Source organism: Rhea americana, unplaced genomic scaffold (assembly GCF_003343005.1).
Source record: "Rhea americana isolate MKP2758 unplaced genomic scaffold, rheAme1 scaffold_49, whole genome shotgun sequence".
Lineage (NCBI taxonomy): Eukaryota > Metazoa > Chordata > Aves > Rheiformes > Rheidae > Rhea > Rhea americana.
In genome coordinates, this window is record NW_028186634.1 from 511,086 (window position 1) to 531,467 (window position 20,382).

General features: G+C 40.4%; 1 protein-coding gene across 1 annotated transcript in view; it reads left to right on the plus strand.

The window, feature by feature from the left end:
* The first annotated feature begins 223 nt into the window (after positions 1–223).
* IGSF22 (immunoglobulin superfamily member 22) overlaps positions 224–20,382 on the plus strand; it is a 31,066-nt gene continuing 10,907 nt past the window's right edge. Inside the window, 21 exon segments of the mRNA XM_085317079.1 lie at positions 224–248; positions 3,724–3,827; positions 8,419–8,575; positions 9,165–9,292; positions 9,958–10,055; positions 10,057–10,095; positions 10,702–10,733; positions 10,788–10,908; positions 11,792–11,905; positions 13,583–13,734; positions 14,083–14,110; positions 14,196–14,207; positions 14,210–14,341; positions 14,630–14,639; positions 14,689–14,793; positions 16,743–16,793; positions 16,796–16,856; positions 17,582–17,897; positions 18,140–18,463; positions 20,144–20,256; positions 20,258–20,343. Of these exon segments, the coding sequence (XP_085173205.1) occupies positions 9,208–9,292; positions 9,958–10,055; positions 10,057–10,095; positions 10,702–10,733; positions 10,788–10,908; positions 11,792–11,905; positions 13,583–13,734; positions 14,083–14,110; positions 14,196–14,207; positions 14,210–14,341; positions 14,630–14,639; positions 14,689–14,793; positions 16,743–16,793; positions 16,796–16,856; positions 17,582–17,897; positions 18,140–18,463; positions 20,144–20,256; positions 20,258–20,343 (1,879 nt within the window). The 5' untranslated portion in view covers positions 224–248; positions 3,724–3,827; positions 8,419–8,575; positions 9,165–9,207.

The following is a 20,382-nucleotide window of genomic DNA, read 5'->3' on the forward strand; positions in this document are numbered from 1 at the left end:
GCACTTGAGATGAGTGGGGCTGCTGGTTCTGTTATTCAGTAGGTTTGAAGCTGAGCTGACAATAGGAAAAAAGCTATGCTGTGCATCTTCCCAGGCATCTCTCTTTACTAGGGATTGTTTTAAGAAAACAAAAAATTCATAGCACATTTTACCCCTCCTCTCCACTGATCAGGCCTCTTTGTACCAGAGACTACAGCGTTAATATGTGCAACACAGTTGTTCCCAGACGACTAAATTCTTCTCTCCAGGTAGGTCAGCATATAACAAACCTAAGATTATTTTATTTAGAATCAGCTGTAATGTCTTCTCTACCTGTTCTACTTTTTTAAGTGAACACAGTGGTACCTAGCTGGATTCCTGGTTTGGTCATTGGCTGTCAGATTCTGTTTTTCTCATGGTAATGTGAGAGTAATGACACTTTCTGTTCCTTTGTAGGTACTCTGAGCTCAGATAGACAGGGCTATGTAGAAGCAAAGACTGAGCTCATACTTAAGAGCCTGAGCTGTCCCCAGGCAAAGCACATCTCAGCTATTTGAAACATCAAGATAAAGATGATTYGGTCAAACTATTCTCAAAATGTTACCTACCTAGCAGTCATATGTAGCAGAATGTTGTGCTTAGCTGCAGAACTTTCAAAAGTAACTGATAATTCTGGGCATTTCCTCTGAAAAAAGTTTAGGAGGAGTTTTTGATCTTGACCTTAACTTGCGAATTTGCTGTATGGAAAGGATCAAAACTGAAGAGAGAATCAAACAGGATCTTGATTTCCATCATTTACCTGCTGTCTGTGCAGTGGAGGGACCATGCAACTTGCACACAGGCAGTCTTAGAAATGTGTGTGTGTTGCTTGGTGAGCTAGCAGGTTTTAGGAGTGCATCTGCACTGTATACCTTTTGACATGTTCCCCCCCCCCAGAAACCATTTTAAACACTGGGAAATGCTAAATTAAAAAATGTGTTTCTTTTTCTTTTTTTAAAAATTGAGATGAAAGCTTTATACATTTGCTAGGGAGAAAAACAGAAGTACATTTTATAAGATTACATTGGGGATAAGTTTGTTTCTTCTTCCAAGTTTATAGATTTTTATTTGCTGCTGCCTTTGATGGTGACTGTTATCATAGGCTAAAGTAGGACAGCTCAGGACTCCTGTAGGAAAAAGAAATTATTGCTCTATTCAAAAGCACAGAAGAAACATACGTGAATGAAAGCAATTGCTGCAGCTTTCTTCATGAGGTACACACATTCAAAACACTGCCTGCTCTAGAAAATGCAAACATTGATTTCTGGTGTCTGGAGGAGAATTCTGCATATCCCCAAAGAGGTGAATTCCTTTTATTGCAGGCAGGGAAAAATTAGAGTCCACTCTTTGCTGGAGTACTAACATAGATCAGACTGTAGCACCTGAATATAATAGGCTCCATATTCTTGTGCCATGGCATGAAAGTTACAGAAGGAGCAAGAATGACTTCTGCACAGAGAACCTGCCCAAGCTTATGCTCCATGCAACCCATGGCAGGGCAGTAGGCAAGACTGATGCAGTTGATAAAAAAGTAGAATCACAGAGAAAGGCTAAATGATTTATTCGGAACTAAAAGGCATGTTGACACCAGAGCTAGCAGTATGGTTCAGAACATCTAAGAAGRTAAAGCTTAGGCAGTCCGGCAAAGGACTTGGGTATTGCAATTCCTGGCCCTCTATTCTCTCTGCTAGACTGTGCTACTCAGGTTGTTTCCTGCTGCTTAATTTTCTTTTATGTGTGTGTTGCTTCTTAGGCCAAAAATAAGGTTAAACAAGTTATTGCATTGCACTAGTTTTACTCCAGAATGTTGATTGCCGGTGTTTTCCAGAAAACATCCCTTTCCTCTGCGAGAGCCTGCCTTGCCAGGCACCCTTCAGAGGGCTTAGCCTTTTTTGCCTACCTTTTAAATCTCAAAATCCATGGGACAGAGAAATCCTGTAGCACCATGTGCCCTATTAAAAACATGTCTTTGAGAAGTGGCAGTGTTTACCTGAGTCAAAGTTTATTGTTATGTCTGACCTGAACTACTCCAGTCCTAGTACCAGCTGTGAGGTGTCTACTTTCCTCTTAAAAGGCAAAGGCTTTTTGCTGCAACACTTCTTTCTCTCCAGGAATCAGAGGGAAAAGAGTCTACTTAGATCAATCCTCTTGCTCTCATCCTTCTCCTTTGCCTATGTGGCTTGTTTGTCTGAAGCGGACGCAGGGAAAGCTGTCTGTCAGGAATTAAGAAAACTTGTGAAACAGACACAGTGATAGMTTGTAGGTGAGCTCTGAGCAAGGGGAAGGCTCTGCTAGGATGATCTACTACTTACTCATCAGAGGAGGAAGGAAAGATAGAACAATATAATGAGATAGAACAATATTATAATGGATGGAACAAAAGTTTAGAGTTAAGTGATCTGGATTCTGTACCTTGCTTTTATATTGCTATCTAAATCAGTGTTTGAGTGTCTAGGTATGTAGCCTGATTTTACAGGTAACTAGACTTGTAGTGGCATTTGTGGCACTTATGTAGATTCCTCTTTTAGCAGAGTGAAGAAAAAAATGTCTTCATGAACACACATGGGACACGGGCATGATTTATTAGGTCTTCCCAAGAACTATGTTTTCCCTAGTGTTCTTAAATTTGTGTGTGTAAATTGGAAGATCCTTTTTCTCCCTGAAAAGTTCTGATAATCGGCTGATTACCTTATTATTTTCTATTCAACTGGATGCTTAAATTAAAGTTCAGAGGGCCATTTCCCTTGAAGCAGACATGCGGATATTTGTGTGTGTCTGACTGTTTGCTTGGGCAGAGGATTTAAAGTGGTCTTTTGTTTGACTGCATAGTTTTTGGATTGCCAGACCAAATGTGGAAAGGGACCATTTGCTTCAGGACTGCTGCTTTTCTTCTTGCATAACAGACAATAGGACCCATTTGCTTCTTCATCTTACTAGCTCAGTCTGCTTTTCTAGGCTAAGGCATGTCCTGAAATCCTTTCCTGAGTTAGGCCTTGTGTTGTCAAGAGAACATACTACTTCCGACTGAAGTGCTTCCTCAAGTGTATGGTCTGAAAAGCACAAGACTCATCCTGCCACACGTGGTAATGAGATATCATGGACCCAGTAATACAGGAGTATGTTCAGAACTATGGAGCCAAACCATTGCATTAATGATAAAAGTCCCAAATGGTAGAAGACTGCAGCTCAGTACAGGGGTTACAACTGTTGCCAGTATGCTTCAAGCAGATTTGTGAATTGGCTTGGACTTAAACATTTCCTTCTTACATCTGGTTTATGCTTTGAATAGGTTGTAATACTTCAAAGGAGATGCATACTTTTTTTTCCTCCATAATTTTCCCCACTTCATGTTGGCAGCTACAAGGGTTTCTTTGGTCRTTTGTTCAGATATGCAAAGCTAATAAGGCACCACAGAACAGCAGAAACCTCCTGTCTTAGGGTAGCTTTGCTTCCTTTTGTCTCAAGAAAAGGGAAAATAGGTGTAGTTGGTTTCACTACATCTACTGTCCTCCTTTTGGTCTTTAGGCTGTTGTGAGGAATACAAAGAGCAAACACTCGGCCATCACCAATGTCAGGGCAACAAAGAAATTATTCAGAGTCACTGCTTCCCTTCTTGAGGTCTATAATAATTGCAGCATGACCAGATTCAATGATGTAAACCGAAAACTCTACTTCTCATTCTTATGCATCCATTTTCTCCCACAGCAGAGAATGTGCATGTGTGTGTGCCCGTTTGAGCCACAGAAGCTGGTGTAAGAGCAGAAGTGTGAAGAAAGATTTGCCAGCGCTGCAAAATGAKCTTTGAAGGAGTAAGTGAAAGTTAGTGCCTTGGTAGGTTTATAGACAAGGAAGAAATAATACCTTAGTTATTTCAGACCACGACTAATCCCATTTCCACACTCTTCTGATTTGATAAATGCATCTGTTCCAGTGAGAACATCAAATTCTAGAGAAGGGATCGCAGAGACTCTGTAGGACTGCAGTCTCTCTTTAGCAGACTACTGCATGTGTTAATTTTTACTGTTCATGGTATTTTTTGCTTACTGAAAAAGCTGACATTGTTTCAATCTCAGCATATTTCTTTTTTTTAATTATTTGTATCAGAATTTTTACCTTCCCTTTTCTTTCCTAGAGTAGCAGAAATCATCTACAATCATCAGTAAAGGCTGTATATTTTCTGGGGAATTTCATACTGCCTTTCTCTGCAGTTTTCCACTAGAATTATTTCTCATAGCTTCTGGAAGCTGGCATCATCTCCAGGTTCTTTGTTTTTTCAAGTACCTGTTTCTCACAAAGCACAAGTGGATTATTACCCAGGTGCCTCCTGTGCTAGACTCCCTTCTTGTTTGAACTTAACGCAAGTACAGAGTAAGTAACTGCAGTCTGTTCTGAACACATACCAAATGCAGTCAGTGAAAAGAGGTTTATTACTGCTAGTTCAGCATTGGTCACAAGCAAGAGATTTAGCTGGGGATCTTCAAAATGCATGTATGCATGTAAGATGGCCCCTTGTAATATTTTAGAACTGCTGTACTTGCATTAGTGATTTAAGACAGCTGAATACACAGGCTGGGGTCTGTAATCCATTTTTCTCTTGAGAAGTACATTACTGGAAAGAAACATTCCTCTATATGAAGAAGGGTGACAGACTTACTACGGAGTGTAAAAGAATCAATTAAAGAATTCCCTCAGTATCTACAGTTATGAAGTGATTTTCTAAAGAGCATTGTCCATGTTTTAGAATCTGTGTGACATGGCTGGACTTGAAGTGGTAGCAACTGCTGCCCGTAGAGCTTAAACAAAACCAAAGCCTGGCCATTTGACTGAGATGTGAGATGAGCACTGAGGACTGACCTAAGTACCAAAACAGAATTTGTTGAATGCTGCACTGTTTGAAATCTGACCCCATGTGTTTTATTTTTAACATGAAAAACAAGGCTGGTAAATTCTTTAATGATCTGTCTTTGGTGCGAGTTTTGAAATAGTATAAGAATCTGTCATAAGAATACCTGGAGTTTGGGAAGTTTTGTTTGTTTTTTAATTAAAGAAGCCATCCCTTTAATCTACCAAAGATTAGTCCTTTTGTCCTCATGCTTGAGGTTTTATCATCCTGTTATTCCAAGAAGGAGAAACTGCTGAAGTCAGTTTAAAGGATGTAACAGTATAGTCCACAAGAGGCCAGTATGTATTTGAAGTCTGTACTACTCAAAGCCATATCTGTCCTGTGTGGCAGCACCTAGTCATCTTCCTGAGAGTGCAACAATCTAGAGGACTTCACAGCAACTGAGGATACAAAAGGGTCAGTAATGGTCTGAAAACTCTTGTCTCATAGTAGGAATTGACCAGGACCTTAGCATCTGGAAGAAAAGGTAAAATACTCAGAAGGAAATATTGCCTAGAATATCCTAATACTTTGTATTCTGTGGCTTTAAATAGGTGGGATGGAAGGTAGTGTCTGATACTAATGATTTTTTTTCTCCTGTCTGCTTTGCTTGCTGTTTTAACTTTCTGGACATATAGAAAAGGAAAGAAACATAATGAAATACAACTCTGAAGTATTGTTCCTTGAGACACTTAAAACCAGGAGTGAAAAACTGAAAAATACAGCGTAAGGAAGACTAAGCTTACCTACAAATGAATTAACTAGATCTGTCTAATTCTCTTTTCTGTAACTGACACTAAAATTACCATTTGCTCATGCAGACTCTTCCCTGTGTATGCTTCAGCKGTACTGACAACTCTTGTCTCACGATCTGTTTTTCCTTGTAAATACAGGCCAATTCCGTCAGTTGCAGCCACAGTAAATATGGTATAATAGCCACACTGCAAGTAATGAGTGAAGTTAATCTCTACAGAGCGCTCCTGAGATGATCAATGGTGTATCTGTGTTCCTAAGAGCAGAGGGTTATCTACATTATAATTTTGCATTCTCTCTTGCCCAGAGACACGGTATGGGCAAACTGAGTCATGGTGATGGCCAGTAACAGATAATACCACATCCTTAAACTGTAGTCTCTAGAGCTTCTGCAGTCAAATTACTACAAAGACTCCCTGCTTCTTTATGAAACCAGAACTGACAAGGCTTCCGAAGTTCAGTGCTTGTTACTGAGGGCAGTTTTGACTTGCTGTCCCAAAGGTAACCAGACTGAAGGATAGCAAAAGATAATAGCACAACATTTGGGGGGGGGGATATGTTTCTTACCAGCCAATTCTAGTTCTTAGATGACATAAACTTTTAGACCTGAGCCTATAACATTTTCATGTTCAGAAAATCTGTGGTCAAGGATTAAAATTTTGATCAAGTAAAGGAAATAAGAGTAAAGGGACTTTACTATTTTTAAGGTGAAAGGATGAATTGTTAAAATGGTGGACTGGTTTCTAAACCATGTCACTGTGAGCTTCTTAAGATTTGAAAATCTTAGAATTAAGTCCCAAGGCATGCAGAGGATTCTGCAGTGTGGAGCAGAAGCATTTTGTATGCCTTTTCACTTCAGTACTTGGTACAACCGGTATGGAATTGCCCCATGATGATTGAGGGCAAAATATGCTCCTTTCCRGGGCTTTGGGGATTACATAAGAACATCTCTTATCTCTTCCTGACCAGTCCACTCATTGCTGTCACCAATACCAATGATCACTGGTATACAAGATAAGAAAGGATGAGGGCAGAACAGTGAAAGAGAGGGAGATAAACTGTAGGTAGACTAGGCAAAAGCAGGAGTGGCCCTCTTTCTCTCAACTTCTTGGTTTTTAGGAAAGACTTCACAAATTGCATCTCTATGAGACAATTTCTGAGCAAAAGAGGAAGGACGTAAGGTGGTCCAACAGTACATAATATCATTGTATATTTATAGAGAATACATGGAGATATGTAAGTTTGGACAGTGACTCTTGTGTTCTGTGCATAAAGAGTAAGGGAACGTATGTGTGTCATACAGACAGACTGGAGCCAAARGCCAGCTCAGTAAGGAGAGCAGGATATGTATATCTTGAGAAGGAAAAAGATCTTGAGAGAGAGTGTCCAAAACTGAGGACTCTTGAGATAGCTGTAATTTCTGCTGGCAACAAACCAAAGTCTTGAGATCCTTCACCTGTTGGCTCTTTTTTTTTTTTTAGGTTACTACAGCACATAATTATAGCCTCTATCAGAATAGGTCTCCATGCACCCAGATCTTGGTGAGAAAATGTTGTATTTTAGGGATTTGTGTCCTTTCTGCTACAGGATCTTTCAGCAGCACACAACTCTGTCAGACTTCAGGTCTGTCTTCCATTCCTTACTTTATTTCCCTTGACAAGGAGCACTTTTAAAACAAGAAAGTTAAAATCTGTAGATGACATTGGCACTGAACCCTCAAGGACTAGAATGAAAGAGCCCCATTTCCCAAACTTCCATCCATACTGGGAGCAGTCTTGACAGTTCTAGACAGCAGAGCCTGTAGTGGAAACAGGTGTGGTGTATCCTGGCAGAAATCTCTCCAGCAGTATGGTCACATGGCCTCCCTATGTGTTATATGCTAAGCTGCCAAAAGGTGAGCTACCTCTATGCTGTGGACTTTGCCTTCCACTAAGGAGGAAGTGAGCACTTGTGTTTCTCTCAACAGCCAGCACGTAGGCTTAGTTTGGCCTTTCCTGTATTACAAGGCCATAGGTATTGCCGTTGCTGAACCATCAGCCACAGGCTTTGGTTAGAAACACCTTGTCTCTCTTGGATTATCTTCACTTAAAGCAACCTTACGGGTTCTTTTTCAGCACTGGCAGTGAAGGCAATGGCACAGCTCCCAGCCACATTCCCTGAGAGCAGGGTGCACACAGGCCTTTGTAGCACTCTTCTAGCCCACTGTGTGTGATGCAACTACTAGAGATGGGGAAGCCCTTGGTAAAGGAAAAGCACAATGAAATTAAATGAATAAACAAGAATAATTCATGGCAATACTGCTGTTTTTGTTGACTTTCCTAGTGTGAAATGGCCACAGTTTGCTGTTAACCACAGAGAAATACCTTGATTCTAGTGAGATGTTTGCATAGAACTGTTAGAAGTGAGTGTTCAGAGCCAGCTCCTTATTCATCAAGTTGGGCTGGAAAAATACACTGTTTAACATGAACCAGGAGCTAGTTTCCAAGGAGAAATTAAATGTGCTCATTTTGATAGAAAATGTGTTGCTGTGGAGTCTCCTAAAATAAACAGTAGAAATATTTTGCTCATTTAGTTATATGGATTCATAAAGTGATAAAAATGGCCTTGTGGAATATTCCACAATTTTTTTCTCACCTGTTACCTTGATGCATAGTGACTTGCCAGCCCCAAGGGCTAAATGGCAGCTAGTCGGAGAGGGGAGCCCAGGAGGCCGCTCTTAGTCCTATGCACATCAGGCAAGTGTGTTTGTTACTGCTTCATTCCAGAGTTTACAGCACCTGGAGCCATGCTGGACGTGATGCAGCCACCATGACAGCAGATACACACAAGTGCATATATAAACCAAGGTCAAGATGCATTGCTGCATTGAAGTCTCCAGCTCCCAAATGCAACATGTCTATCAATCCACCAAAGTTGTCGAAGGCAAGTAGCATCCCTGTCCTTGACATCTAACACTGTCTTTTTGTACGACTTAGAGCATAAAATGGGACCAAAAGAGAGTGTTGTTTTCCTCTGTAAAACTTGCTCTGAATTACATGGGGGTGGAAGGTTTGTGTTAACCCCACAGGGCATAAACAGAACTCAGCAGCTTGATAAAAAATGGAATCAATCCTGTTGGCACTTTTGATGCACATAATTTTGAAACCTTTCTTGAATGAACGCCAGCATCATAGCATCAAAGCAGCTTGCATACCCCCCCCCCCGCCCTGTGCAACAGCAAGGTTGCCCAGTTTTGCCATCATGTAAGTAAGAAGATTGAGGCATAGAAAGAGCAAATTGCTTGTCCAGAGTCCTGCAGACAGACTGGAAGGATGCAAGGAATTGATCAGCAGTCTCTGTGGGCAGCTAGCTCTCTACCTGCTGCACAAATCTTGTTGCAAGGGTTTTAACTCATTAGCAGTGATCTGTACGATTGGATATTTCAGGACTTCTTTTTGTATTCACCCTTTTCCTCTCCCAGTAAAAAAGTGGCTCTCTGTGCTATTAGACTAACCTGTCTTTTTCCCAACAGAAGCTGTTTCTAGGAAATCATTACCATATTGGAGTCCCTTTGCATGATGAAACGCTCCTTTGAAATGCTTACTGGAGAAAGCATCCCAGAATTTGTGGAGAGGCCTTATCCAGCAACAGCAGCCAAGGATGAGAAGCAACCATGTCTGGTGAAAGGCAGTAACTTGACTGCATTTTCAAGTGCATCTAGGCATACTCACCCGTCTTAGGCAAGTAAATACAATCTGCCGCCTCCTACAACTGAAATAGTGGTAGATAAAAGTGGGGGCAAAGCCCAGTTACCTGTATGCATCCCCACTGTTTTTAGAGGTTTGTCTTATACCAGTCAATAGGAAAGCTGCTGTTTGTTCTAGCTGCTGGAGACCAGTACTTATGATCCAAATATAGCAATCCTTGTTTATGCAAAACTCCTGATCGAATGATTTGACTGAAGCCAGAATAATATGACCTTTAATGCATTAGCTGTGCCATCATGTGTGAGCTCTCCCATATTGAGAGATCTGAGACTGTCTAATGTGATAGATCATATGAGTCTTCGTTATATATCATAAAAAATCACAAATCCTTCTTTATGGTGTGCAGAGCACTTTTAATGAACAAATTTTATTCCAGAGTGATATCCATAATGGAAGTGGCAATAAGTACAGTAAGTAAAAAAGGGTAATATTTTCTCTATAAAGCAGACAGGAGAAGAAACTATGCATTTAAAATAATCTTAAAAAGAGAAAGTACATAAGAGCCCCTCATTCTATGTCATACATTCATTTGTTCCAACGTTTCTTTTTGAATTTTATGAGATAAAGTGATATTCCAAGCTAAAGTGAAAGGTAACCCAAAGCTTAATGTAACATGGAAAAGAGAGAGTGGGATACCAGTGAAAGAAAGGTTCAAATGTTTTTTTTAACAGGATCAATAAGGAGTACATGCTAAAGGTAACGCTCCTTTTTTTTTTTCCTTGCTGTTAATGCATATTTTTTATTCTCATAATAAAAATGTAAAAAAGAAAAATTTAAGCACTGTAGTATTCCTCAGTAGCAACAAAAATATTCCAGTTTGTGCGGTGCTGCCCTTTAAAATACTGTTGTATTTGCAGGGTGGCATTTCCATTCAACTGTAGAGCATAAGGGCAAGGAACATCCTCTTTGTTGCTTGATTTTACAGCATTTAGCATAGTGAGGCCTTAATGCTTCTTGTGTACCATTCAAATAAAAATAATGCTAAATCTGGATAATTCATATTATTACCCTGGACATGTGCTATTTCAGCCCTGTTTAACTTGTGAAGTCCTATGGCTGCAAAAAATGTACTCTTCCCTTCTTCTTATTCTGTTCCTTGTTTCCCGTGCTCCGTCCTCTTTGCCTCTTCTCTCCTTAATTCTTAAGCCACTCTAATTCACCTCCCCTTTCAGGCAGTCCTTTGTTTCGAAGTCTGCTGGCCAGCACAGGTCAAACTGCCTTTTTCTTCTCCTACAAGACTCCCGAGCCTCAAGTCCAACAGCTTCCATTTACACTCTTCTGGACTCTGTATTGCGTATGCAGTTCAGAAGTGATACTCATTTCCGTGCAGAACGGTAAAATAAAAGGATGCTTCTGGGAAGAAACGTGGCTTTGTTTTGCTACTTTAGGCCGAGAATGGACTTGATCCAAAGTACATCATTGTCAGTGGGAATACTTCTGTTTGTTTCACTGATTTTTTTTGTGCCTCTCAAAAAGTTGAAAGAGATGGAGAAGAAAGTGAAAATTGAGGTTGGTGAGACTGCTTTCAAGACACTTGGAACATATGTTTACACTTACACTTTTTGCTTTTTTGTCCACGTTGAATAACTGTCCTCTACATAAAATTACACAACAGGTAATGGCCTGCACTGTCTGTCACAGTACCCAAAGATTTTGACAGATGAAGAACTACATCCACAAAGATAGTTTGTTGGGGAGGCAGTTCAAAATCCCAAATAAGGTAGAAAACAATGTTTTTGCAGCTGACCTTTGCAAGCGGGATTTTCAAAGGAGCATGACRGAATTATGCCAGATCTGAATCGGGTAAAAAATGTCTTTAGAACTTCTCTGCAAATAATGCCTGTAGGAAGAATTCTCACCATAGATTAAATCCATATAAAGTCAGGTTTGTATTGCCTGACTGCACTGTTACTGTTTGCTGTGTCAGAGTAGAATCCTGATAATTTTAGCCAAGGCATTTAGTCCAGTAGGCATTGCTTTGGACAAGCAATGATAAGAGSTATTGCCTGTCTGGGAATTTTACAGTCCAAACAAGTGAGACAAACAAAGAACTTACTAATAATTGTATTCTGCAGATGGACAATTGATAGAAAGATTCAGTAGCTTGTCGCAGAATACAGCAGTAGATTCACTATGCTAGGAAGTGAACCAAATCTCTAAAATCCCCAGTATTCCTTTTATGTTTCCCAACAGCAGAACTTCTGACGTATCTGGAACAGAGTGACAGTATTGTGTTTGAATATCAAAAATGGCAAGAATGCTATTTTTGATGACGATGAACATAGTCAATAAAATCTGAGGGTATTAATGGGGTGAATGAGTCCGTCTAGTGGGAACTGTGAGATAGTGCATGGATTTTTGATTTTTTTTTTTCCACTAAATGGCCTTGCAGACAGACAGAATTCTGAAGCCCCTTGAGGACATTGAAGTTGAAGTGGATTCCACTGCTGTGTTTAATGCCATTCTGGAACTGAAGGACCCCAACATTAAAATGACCTGCTTTAAGGTAGCTTCCCTCATTTCTCTTTGGATGAAAAAGGGCAGGGGAAATACGACCAGTCTACCTGCATGAAGTAAGAAAGAATAGTCTTGTTGCACTGTACCTTAGTGGGTGAATAAGACTATTTGGGTGGACATGATCAAACAGAAGGGCTGAAGAACTAGCACTCATTTGTCTTGATAAAAGACAYGAGGCATTAGGTATCTGAAAAGAAATGTCTTCATTTCCTAGTCCCTTCATTTTTGATTATGATGTATTCCTTTATGCAGTTCATGCCCATAAATTGTCCATTTACCATTTCAAACTGCCAGTGCTTCCTTGTTTTCTGTCCATGTGTCATAGTAGACTTAATCCACTTGTTTGGATATGATCTGTGCAAAATCACAGTGCATGCAATATCCAAGTGAGAAATAAAGCTAAAACAAGATACTGGATTCTGGAATATTTTCTCACCTTGAAAAGGAATGTTATTTTGGAAGTAATTCTACTCTTCCATTTAAGACTGTAATTGAAATAAAGCACATACGAATACTGCAGTCAGAATCTGTTTCAGAGAAATGACTGTCGTGTGAGACCTTTTTCAAGTGCTTTTGACCAGTACAACCTGTAATATACTGGATACTTGTCAGGCTACTGGATAGGTGTACAGCTATACTGGAGATTCTTCCAGTCTCTGACAGGCTGACTAGTCTGGACAAAGCATCATTGCTGACAACAGTTTGTTGATTTCCTACCAAAAAGGAGACAATTAAGATTAAGCTGTGTTCACTATACAAACCCTCTGCTGGCTTTACATGTCCTTTAAACTGAGCACTGTGTCTTGCCCTCTATGTCCCCTCTGTAAAAGCAGCATATTTTCAAAAGTGCAAGTATTTTGCTTACTAAGGGGAAGAGCCTTTGCAGGTTGGTAAGAACTGTATATGCTGTACGTCACCAACATGAATGAAGAAGACTTGGGCACCTGCAATTGTCCTGTGGCTGACAAGAAACTGCGCTGTTTTGAGTGTGATAGATAATATTTGTTTGGGAATAGGAAGTTCTGTGTAGCATGACTAAGTCTACAGACCAAAATTTGAGGATCCAGATTGGTGGGCCAAGCTGCAATTCTTTTCTTACATATCTTTGCAGCATTCATGACTTGCTGGCCTTCTTAGGCTCAAACATAAATTTAGCATTGTGCAAGTCATAAACCAACCCACAATTACCAGAGCACCCATGTGAAAACACCTTTCATGAGATAGCAAGTTGCAGTCTGAAGCCTGGTTATTACACATTATAAGCCAAAGTCCCCACTGACGTCAGTGTGGCAGGACTGTGAGTCACTACTGATTTGGTTCAATTTTAATGGAAGAAAGGATAAAGTGTACTATGGTACTATCCTTTTAGTAGAAATGAACTTTGCTTAAACAATGTTACGGGACATGGGGGTGAGTAGATGAATCTGGGTATAATGAAACACATCTTTTTTCCACTGCATGTGCTTCCTGTGACCAGTCAAGTGTGCGATTGTTGTTTGGAAGAGAATCAGCCTCATTGCATACAGCAAACTTACTTTAAGTCAATGGTAATTAAAAGTGATACTATCCGTCTGCCTTATTTTCCAACTTCTACTGCAGTAGACTCATGTTTTAAAGATGAACGATTCCAGAAGTACTGTTTTTCGTTATAATGCTTACCTTTCAGGCAAGTTGGGATTGGACAGAGTGTTTAGTAGATTGGTTGTATGGAAAACTGCTTTACTTGAGCCAGAGTGATCCTGTGCCAGGCACTGCAGCACTTTGGACAGATAATGCAGAAAGATGTCAGTCCTTCTTTTGCCTGCCAAATGGTTCCAGGTATGCTTGCAGATCTCATTTGCAATGACTTGAAGGCATTTACTTCACAATGACCTAGAGTAACAAGGAGAGGAAAAATAATGGTGCTAAGACAGAAGAACTAAGTGGAAAAATGGAGTTTCTGTTGGTAATCAGTTTTGTAGGAATACTTGCAATTTTGACTGAACATTATGTTAGTTCAGTTTCATCTGAAGTTGATCTTTCTGCTTCCACTCAGAAAAGAAATCAAAATGACTTCACTGAAGTGTTACTAATTAGTGTAGGGAAATCTGAGATTAGGAACCAAGCAAAACAGAATGAACGTTTGTGTTTTTCCTATAACACATGAGTGTCTAATATTTTTGACAGAACTGAAACCACTGAAAGTGACAGAAAGGCAACACAGTTCAAAATCATCTGTTTTTTTTTTTTTTGTTTGTTTGTTTTTGTTTTTGTTTTTTAAGAAATATTTCACTTGGAAGTTCAGTGGGAAGGGGGGTTGAAGCGAGATGATAAGTATTAGACCATCACATCTGATGATGGATTGACTTTCAYTTTAAAAATGAAGGATTTTCTGTCCAGAGACCTTGGGGAAATCAGTACTGAGGCTGGAGATCTAATGCAGAAAGCGACACTCTTAAGATGAGCTTTGCTGATCTTAAGTAATGCAGGCAAATCTGTAGGCGAATCAAGTGCAGCATATTAGTGTTTGAGCTGCAAAATCCATAGAGCTGAAACACAAAGCTTGAGAGCTTGGGCTGAAAGAACTGGCAGCCTTATAGCAGTAGCCCTCAAGTAGAGAGGTGCCAAGACCTAACTTTCATTCTGGAATTAAAGTCCCAAGCATAGAATCTGTCCTATGTAGGAGCCTGTGTTGCATCCTGTGGAGGCAAAGCTTCCTGCTTTGATTTCCTAGGTGCTTGCTGGTATGTGCCATTTCTGGTTACCAACCACTTCCCTTGCTCCTTTCCAAAGGGATTCCAATTAAGTTCATCATCAATCTCAAGAATTTCCAAAGGAAAGAGAAGGGAAAAGCCTGCCTGGAGTACAACCTGACTTCTCCAGACATCACCCTGAAGTGAGGTAGGTGATTGAGAGGTCTCCTACATAGAACATAAACTGTCAAGAGGAGACCGCAGAGYTTATCATTGATGTTGTTGAGCTGAGTGACTCAGGAGATTACACAGTGTTTGCTATGCAAGACGATGATCCTAATGAGTATTACTGCAATGCTAGTGTAACTGAGAAAGGTAAGTGTGATCGGCTCAAGGGAAAAAGAGGAGGAGGAATAGTAGTTGTTACGCTGTTTGTTGTTGCAGAGAAGCCATGCTGTTTTTCCGTTGCAGCCGGGGGCCTGATGTGAGGTTACACTGCTCTGCAGTGTGCTTATTGTTTAGCATGGAATAAAACATTTGTGCCTTTCTTTGTAGTCTGAAGATAACAATTAAGGACTTTCCTTTGCTGCAAAAAAGTGGTAGAACCATAAAGCAATAAATTTTCCATTTAAGTCCTTGCATTCACCACCTAAACCAGTCTAATCAAGTATAATGTTTTTTACTTTAGTCAGAGTTGTCATTATAAATTCTTATGCTGATTCTTTAAAGCAATCAGTGGGACATTTGACTACAGCCTGGTGAAGATCAGCAGCACAGTGTGAGGTGGTTGGTACAGTAAATATTTAATATCATGTTTGTTGCGTTAATTAGTTTTGCAGAAGCATTATTGATGCTGCAAACTTTTATCTAGGTACCTTATAGAAATACACAAGGCTATCGTGAGGGAAAAGAAGGTCAGCAAGCTTAGCATCATGCTTTTAGCATAGGTCACAGAAAAATTCCAATGTTACAGTGTAGATTTTAGTGACTGTTACTATTTAAGATGACTTCTGTTAGATGTGGACCAGCTTTGAAGTATGCCCAAGTGCCCACTGTGAAAAATACAGTATTTTAAGAACACTTAGAAAGAGCAGCTTGGAGAGTRTATTGAATGATACTAGCTTTTCCTTCACGGGTTCAGGAACAACTGAATATTCTGTTTGTAGAACGGTGCAGAGGAAATTCTGGGAGCTAAAAGCAGCTTAGCTATGAGAAGGTCAGGCAGGTTTAGGCAGAGCCTTACACGGAGGATTGAGCTGCCCTGATSGCACCCCTGAGGCCAGTCTCTGTGAGGCTGGCCTCTTCCTAATAGCCATGCATTTTCTGTGCTAGACAGTGTCGCATGACCCCTGTCCTGGCTCACGTACAGGCTTCGGTGGAGGTCATTGTGTTAGTTGTGTTTTGGCTAYATAGCTGTCATTTTTGTTTTCCTACAAAGACCAGAAGAAAGGAACAGTTTCCTAGTGGCATCTCTAGCCTTGGGCTTTCCAGGTATGCAGCTTGGAAAAGTTTGGAACTGGGGTTTAGTGTGGCCAAATGTGGGCAGGGAAGCCCTGGCTTCCAGAGGGTGGATATTAGGCCTGGTATGTGCATGCTCTGTGCAGGCATGGCCAGGATGGCCAGGGGCAGGAGCCTTTTCCTGACCTTTCTGGGGARGAAACCATTTCTGCAGCACAGGAAACCTGGAAAGCCACAGTGGATCTGCCTCTCCCTGCAGTGGTCCACAAGGCTCCCACTGACTCCTGTGCACAGGGGAATAGCAATCTGGTGTTTCAGTTACAGGATTCTTTCTCTCCTGTGTTGAGTTCAAGCATTGTGACAAACATTACATAATAGGCAACAGGGGAAGTGTTCAGATGGTTTGATGGTTCATCCATGATTTGGAGCAGTGCCAAGAGGCTCTTTTCTGCTTGGGCTCTTGGGTTCCCAGAGCTGCTGTCCTTCTACTGGACACCCCTAAACAAGGGTAAAGCTACTTAAGAACAGTGTCCACCCTTCCTCCTATAATGTCCAACTCCCCAGCCGGAAATACGGGCTTGYATGTTGAAGACATAGGCCATTTGGTTAGGAGGTCTCCCTGCCATTAAATACCTCCCTTGGTGTTTAAGCACTTGTTGCAATGCAGGTTGTTTCCTTTCTCAGTCATCTTTTCAGATTACAGAGATGAAAGGTTCCAGATAGTGAAGCAGGGAGCTCTCCACAAGCTCAACACTGAAAAACAGGACAGCAGCATGAGGGGAAGTATCCATTCAGAGCCAAGGGGACAGAGTGAGGCAACAGTTGTCATTGCTGTCTCTTCTCCTTACACTGTTCAGTGGCGGTACACCTATATTTGCAGAATAAGTGCCTCACCAGGTCTCCTCACGTGGGTCTGTACCATTTTACAGGTCTTTCCAGCTGCATGAGCAAAACCTTGTCTTTCCCCTTCTTCATTATTCAAGGGGAGAGAACTGAACATTCATACTGGTTGATTTTAAGTGACTAAGCTTAGATTTCTGTGTTTATAAATCARTGATTGAAAATGTTGGCCTGAGACTTTATTTCCAATATTGTTGTCATGAGCAAGAAGAAACATCTTCTCTGAAATTATATATAGATCTATAAATATGCATATTGCTTGGCTCTTGGCAGCCAGATGACTCCATATGGACTTTCAGATGCATTTGTAGCATGGAAATGAGCCTCTTTCTGTCTGTCCACTTAATCAAGGCAGCATGGATAGGTACTGCTGCCTAGACAACAGGACAAATGCAGCAGTAAGAACCACTCATTCAAGATGCTGTGRCTGCAGCACTGCATATAGATTTATTCTGTGTAAAAATCTATCCACTGCAAACTTTCATAGAATGATTGGGTTTTGTTTGTTTTTTCTTTCTACATTGATTGCATTTGGTTTAGGAGGGTTGATTTTCTTGCATTCAAAAATATTTTTGATGGCCTTTTTATGAAGATTGTCATTTACAAACATACCTATTGCATGACAAAAATAAAAGGGAAAACACCAAAATCATGTTCTTTCCAGATCCTTCAGTTACTGAAGAATTTATCTGGGAGCTTTTTGCTGCACACTCCGATACTATGAAGGCAGGGCATACAGAGAACATCAAGTTGCTTTCCAAGGCAGAGCCAGTGCCCAAAATCATGTGGTTCAAAGATGGTATTGAGGTGATAGAGAAAGAGCAAGTGGTGATGGAGAAAGCCGGTGACTATGCATTACTCTCAAATCAAGAACTGTAAGAGAATAGAGCCCATATGCTGAAGCTGGAAAGTGACTGTGGCTCAGATTCTGCCAGGCTTTACCTCAGTGTTGTTGGTAGGTCCTAAATTAATCATTTTATAGCAGGTCAATCATTGGTCAATACGCTGGGTTATAGATGGTATAATCTAGACTTTCCCATAAAAAATCTTGCAGTGGGACAAACAGCAAATTATCAAATAAGTCAGCTTAGCTTTGCTGTAGTCAGTAGACCTACACTGATTTACACTATGAGAGGATATGACCTCTAAATGATAACCCTCCATGTCACTTTGGCTATTTCCACATATTGCAGATAAAACCAACCCCACCCCCCCGCCCCTCCCAGGGCAAAACAGATCCTGGAACACCCAGAAAATGCATTGAAATGAAATGGAAAGCACCCAAAGACTACGGAGAAAAGTGAGTGACTTGCTTCATCRTTGAGAGGAGGATGGCAGGGAAAAAATCTTGGATCAAAGTGGGGGAGGCGGGGAGCAAGTACACCATGTTTGCTACAGATCGGGTGGAGGAAGGGAAAGCCTACCAATTCAGAATCCTTGCTGTCAACTCTGAGGATCTCAGCGAACCACTGGAGAAAGAAGTGTTTGCTGGAGAACCCATTGGTAAGCACATTAGCGTCTCAGGCCATCTATTTTTAATGAGGTTTCACAGTCCTGCTTCCCATCATTTATGTCCTCTTCTGCCTTGCCAGTCCTCTAAAGAACACTGTCGCCTGTGCTTCAGGGGACAAATTCCAAGGACAGGAGCTTAGAAGCTGTTTTGTGCTTGGGCTGATAGCCAGATCCTTTCACTGCAAATGTTTGTGGACTTAGAAACCCCCAACATGGACTGACCACGAGAGAAGGCAGACTAACACACTGTTCTAGTATCAGTTACATAAGCTCAGTAGAATACTGCAGAAATGAAAAGTAGCTTTCTCTTAGAAAATACTGTGGGGGAGGAGAGAAGATTATGAAAAAGTGAATGCTTAAAAACATTTTGTTTTGCAGCCAAAAAAGAAAACAAGTCAGCCAAAAACTAACCTGGTTGAAAAATACTGCTTAACTATGTCCTAGGAGTTAAAGTTTGGGTTCCTCTTGTTCCCAGTTTTTCTTTATGGACTAACTAAGTTATATCTTCCAAGGTTCACAGCCCCATTTCCCCAAGACGAGAGCATATCACAGCAGATGGAGTCCAAAGAGAGAGTCTAGCCTCTTGAAGCATTTCAGAAAGAAAATTTCCCAGCTGAAGCAATATATATCAGTTGTCACCTAAAACTGTATGTATTTTCATTTTTGTCCAAACTTCCTATGGATTAGAGGAGGTGTTTCTGAGCAGGTCTGTAATGCATTGCTGACGATTCATTTCCAGAATAAACAAAAGATATTAAAATGTTTAAAACTTTAAAATGACAAAGGGAAGTAGATGGCAAAGTAAGAGGCTTTAGGGAAAAGTGACCATGAATAACCCAGGTAATTTTTTAGTTTAGGTACCTACCTATGGATTTAGGTGCCTATTTTCAAGCACTTAAAATTTTTACATTTCTCCTTAGCTGAATTTGATTGCTTTTCCCTGACTTAGACCAAAACAGAATTAAACAAGTGACTGATTTTGTTGTACCATCAGATAGCAACCATATGATCTATGCTTAACACAGCTTGTATAACACATGGGAGTGTTCATATCACCAGCAGCATCTGACTAACAAGACTTTTCCTCTTCTGTTAATATTTTGGTTCTTTCTTGGAATCTTTCCTCTGTCTCATTCCAAATGTTGGACCTTCGTCTTAATTAAGTTACAATCAATCACCCTGTTCAAAAACAACTTTTTTTAAAGTATCAACAATTCTTAAATAATGGAAATAGTTTTAAGAAAAAAAATATTCAGTTCCTGAGATTTTGTTTAAAACTGAATGGAGGATCAAACTTGCTTGAAATCTGTGTTCTGAAAGGCTTAGCCACTCAAGTTTATTACTTCATGAGAATTCCCATTAAGGTCAGTGGGGTAATACATGAAGACAGTTTTCCTCAATGTGTATGAAGACACCAGGCTATGGACCATAATTCATTGGAAAGCATGATGATGGCAAATTTACACATTTTTTTACCTCATATCATAGATATTCAACCAAATTCCATGCCCTTCTTCTTTATCTTGGAGATGTAAAAATGGGGTAGACCACTGCAGAAGTGTAGGCTAGACCTAGACTAATTATGGAGCCCCCTGAACATCCATTTATGTTGTTCTTCAGGAAGGTCTGTGTGAGCTGAAATTTCCTCATGGGTTTATCTCAGTCCAGAAACAATTTAAAAAATACATATAGTGATCACTTGGGAATACTTTTATGTGTGGTTAGAGATCTGTGTCATTGTGACCCTTGTCTCTCCAGATACCAAATTCAAAGCGGATGATCTGCTGGAAGATACAGAATGAGTTCCATGTAACAGCTGTGRGCCGCACAGGCCCCGAGTGTCCCAGTGTACCCTCAAGTTCTGTTGTTGCAAAGGATCCCATCAGTATGTTTCCTTCACTGTTTAATGTATAGTTTTCCTAAA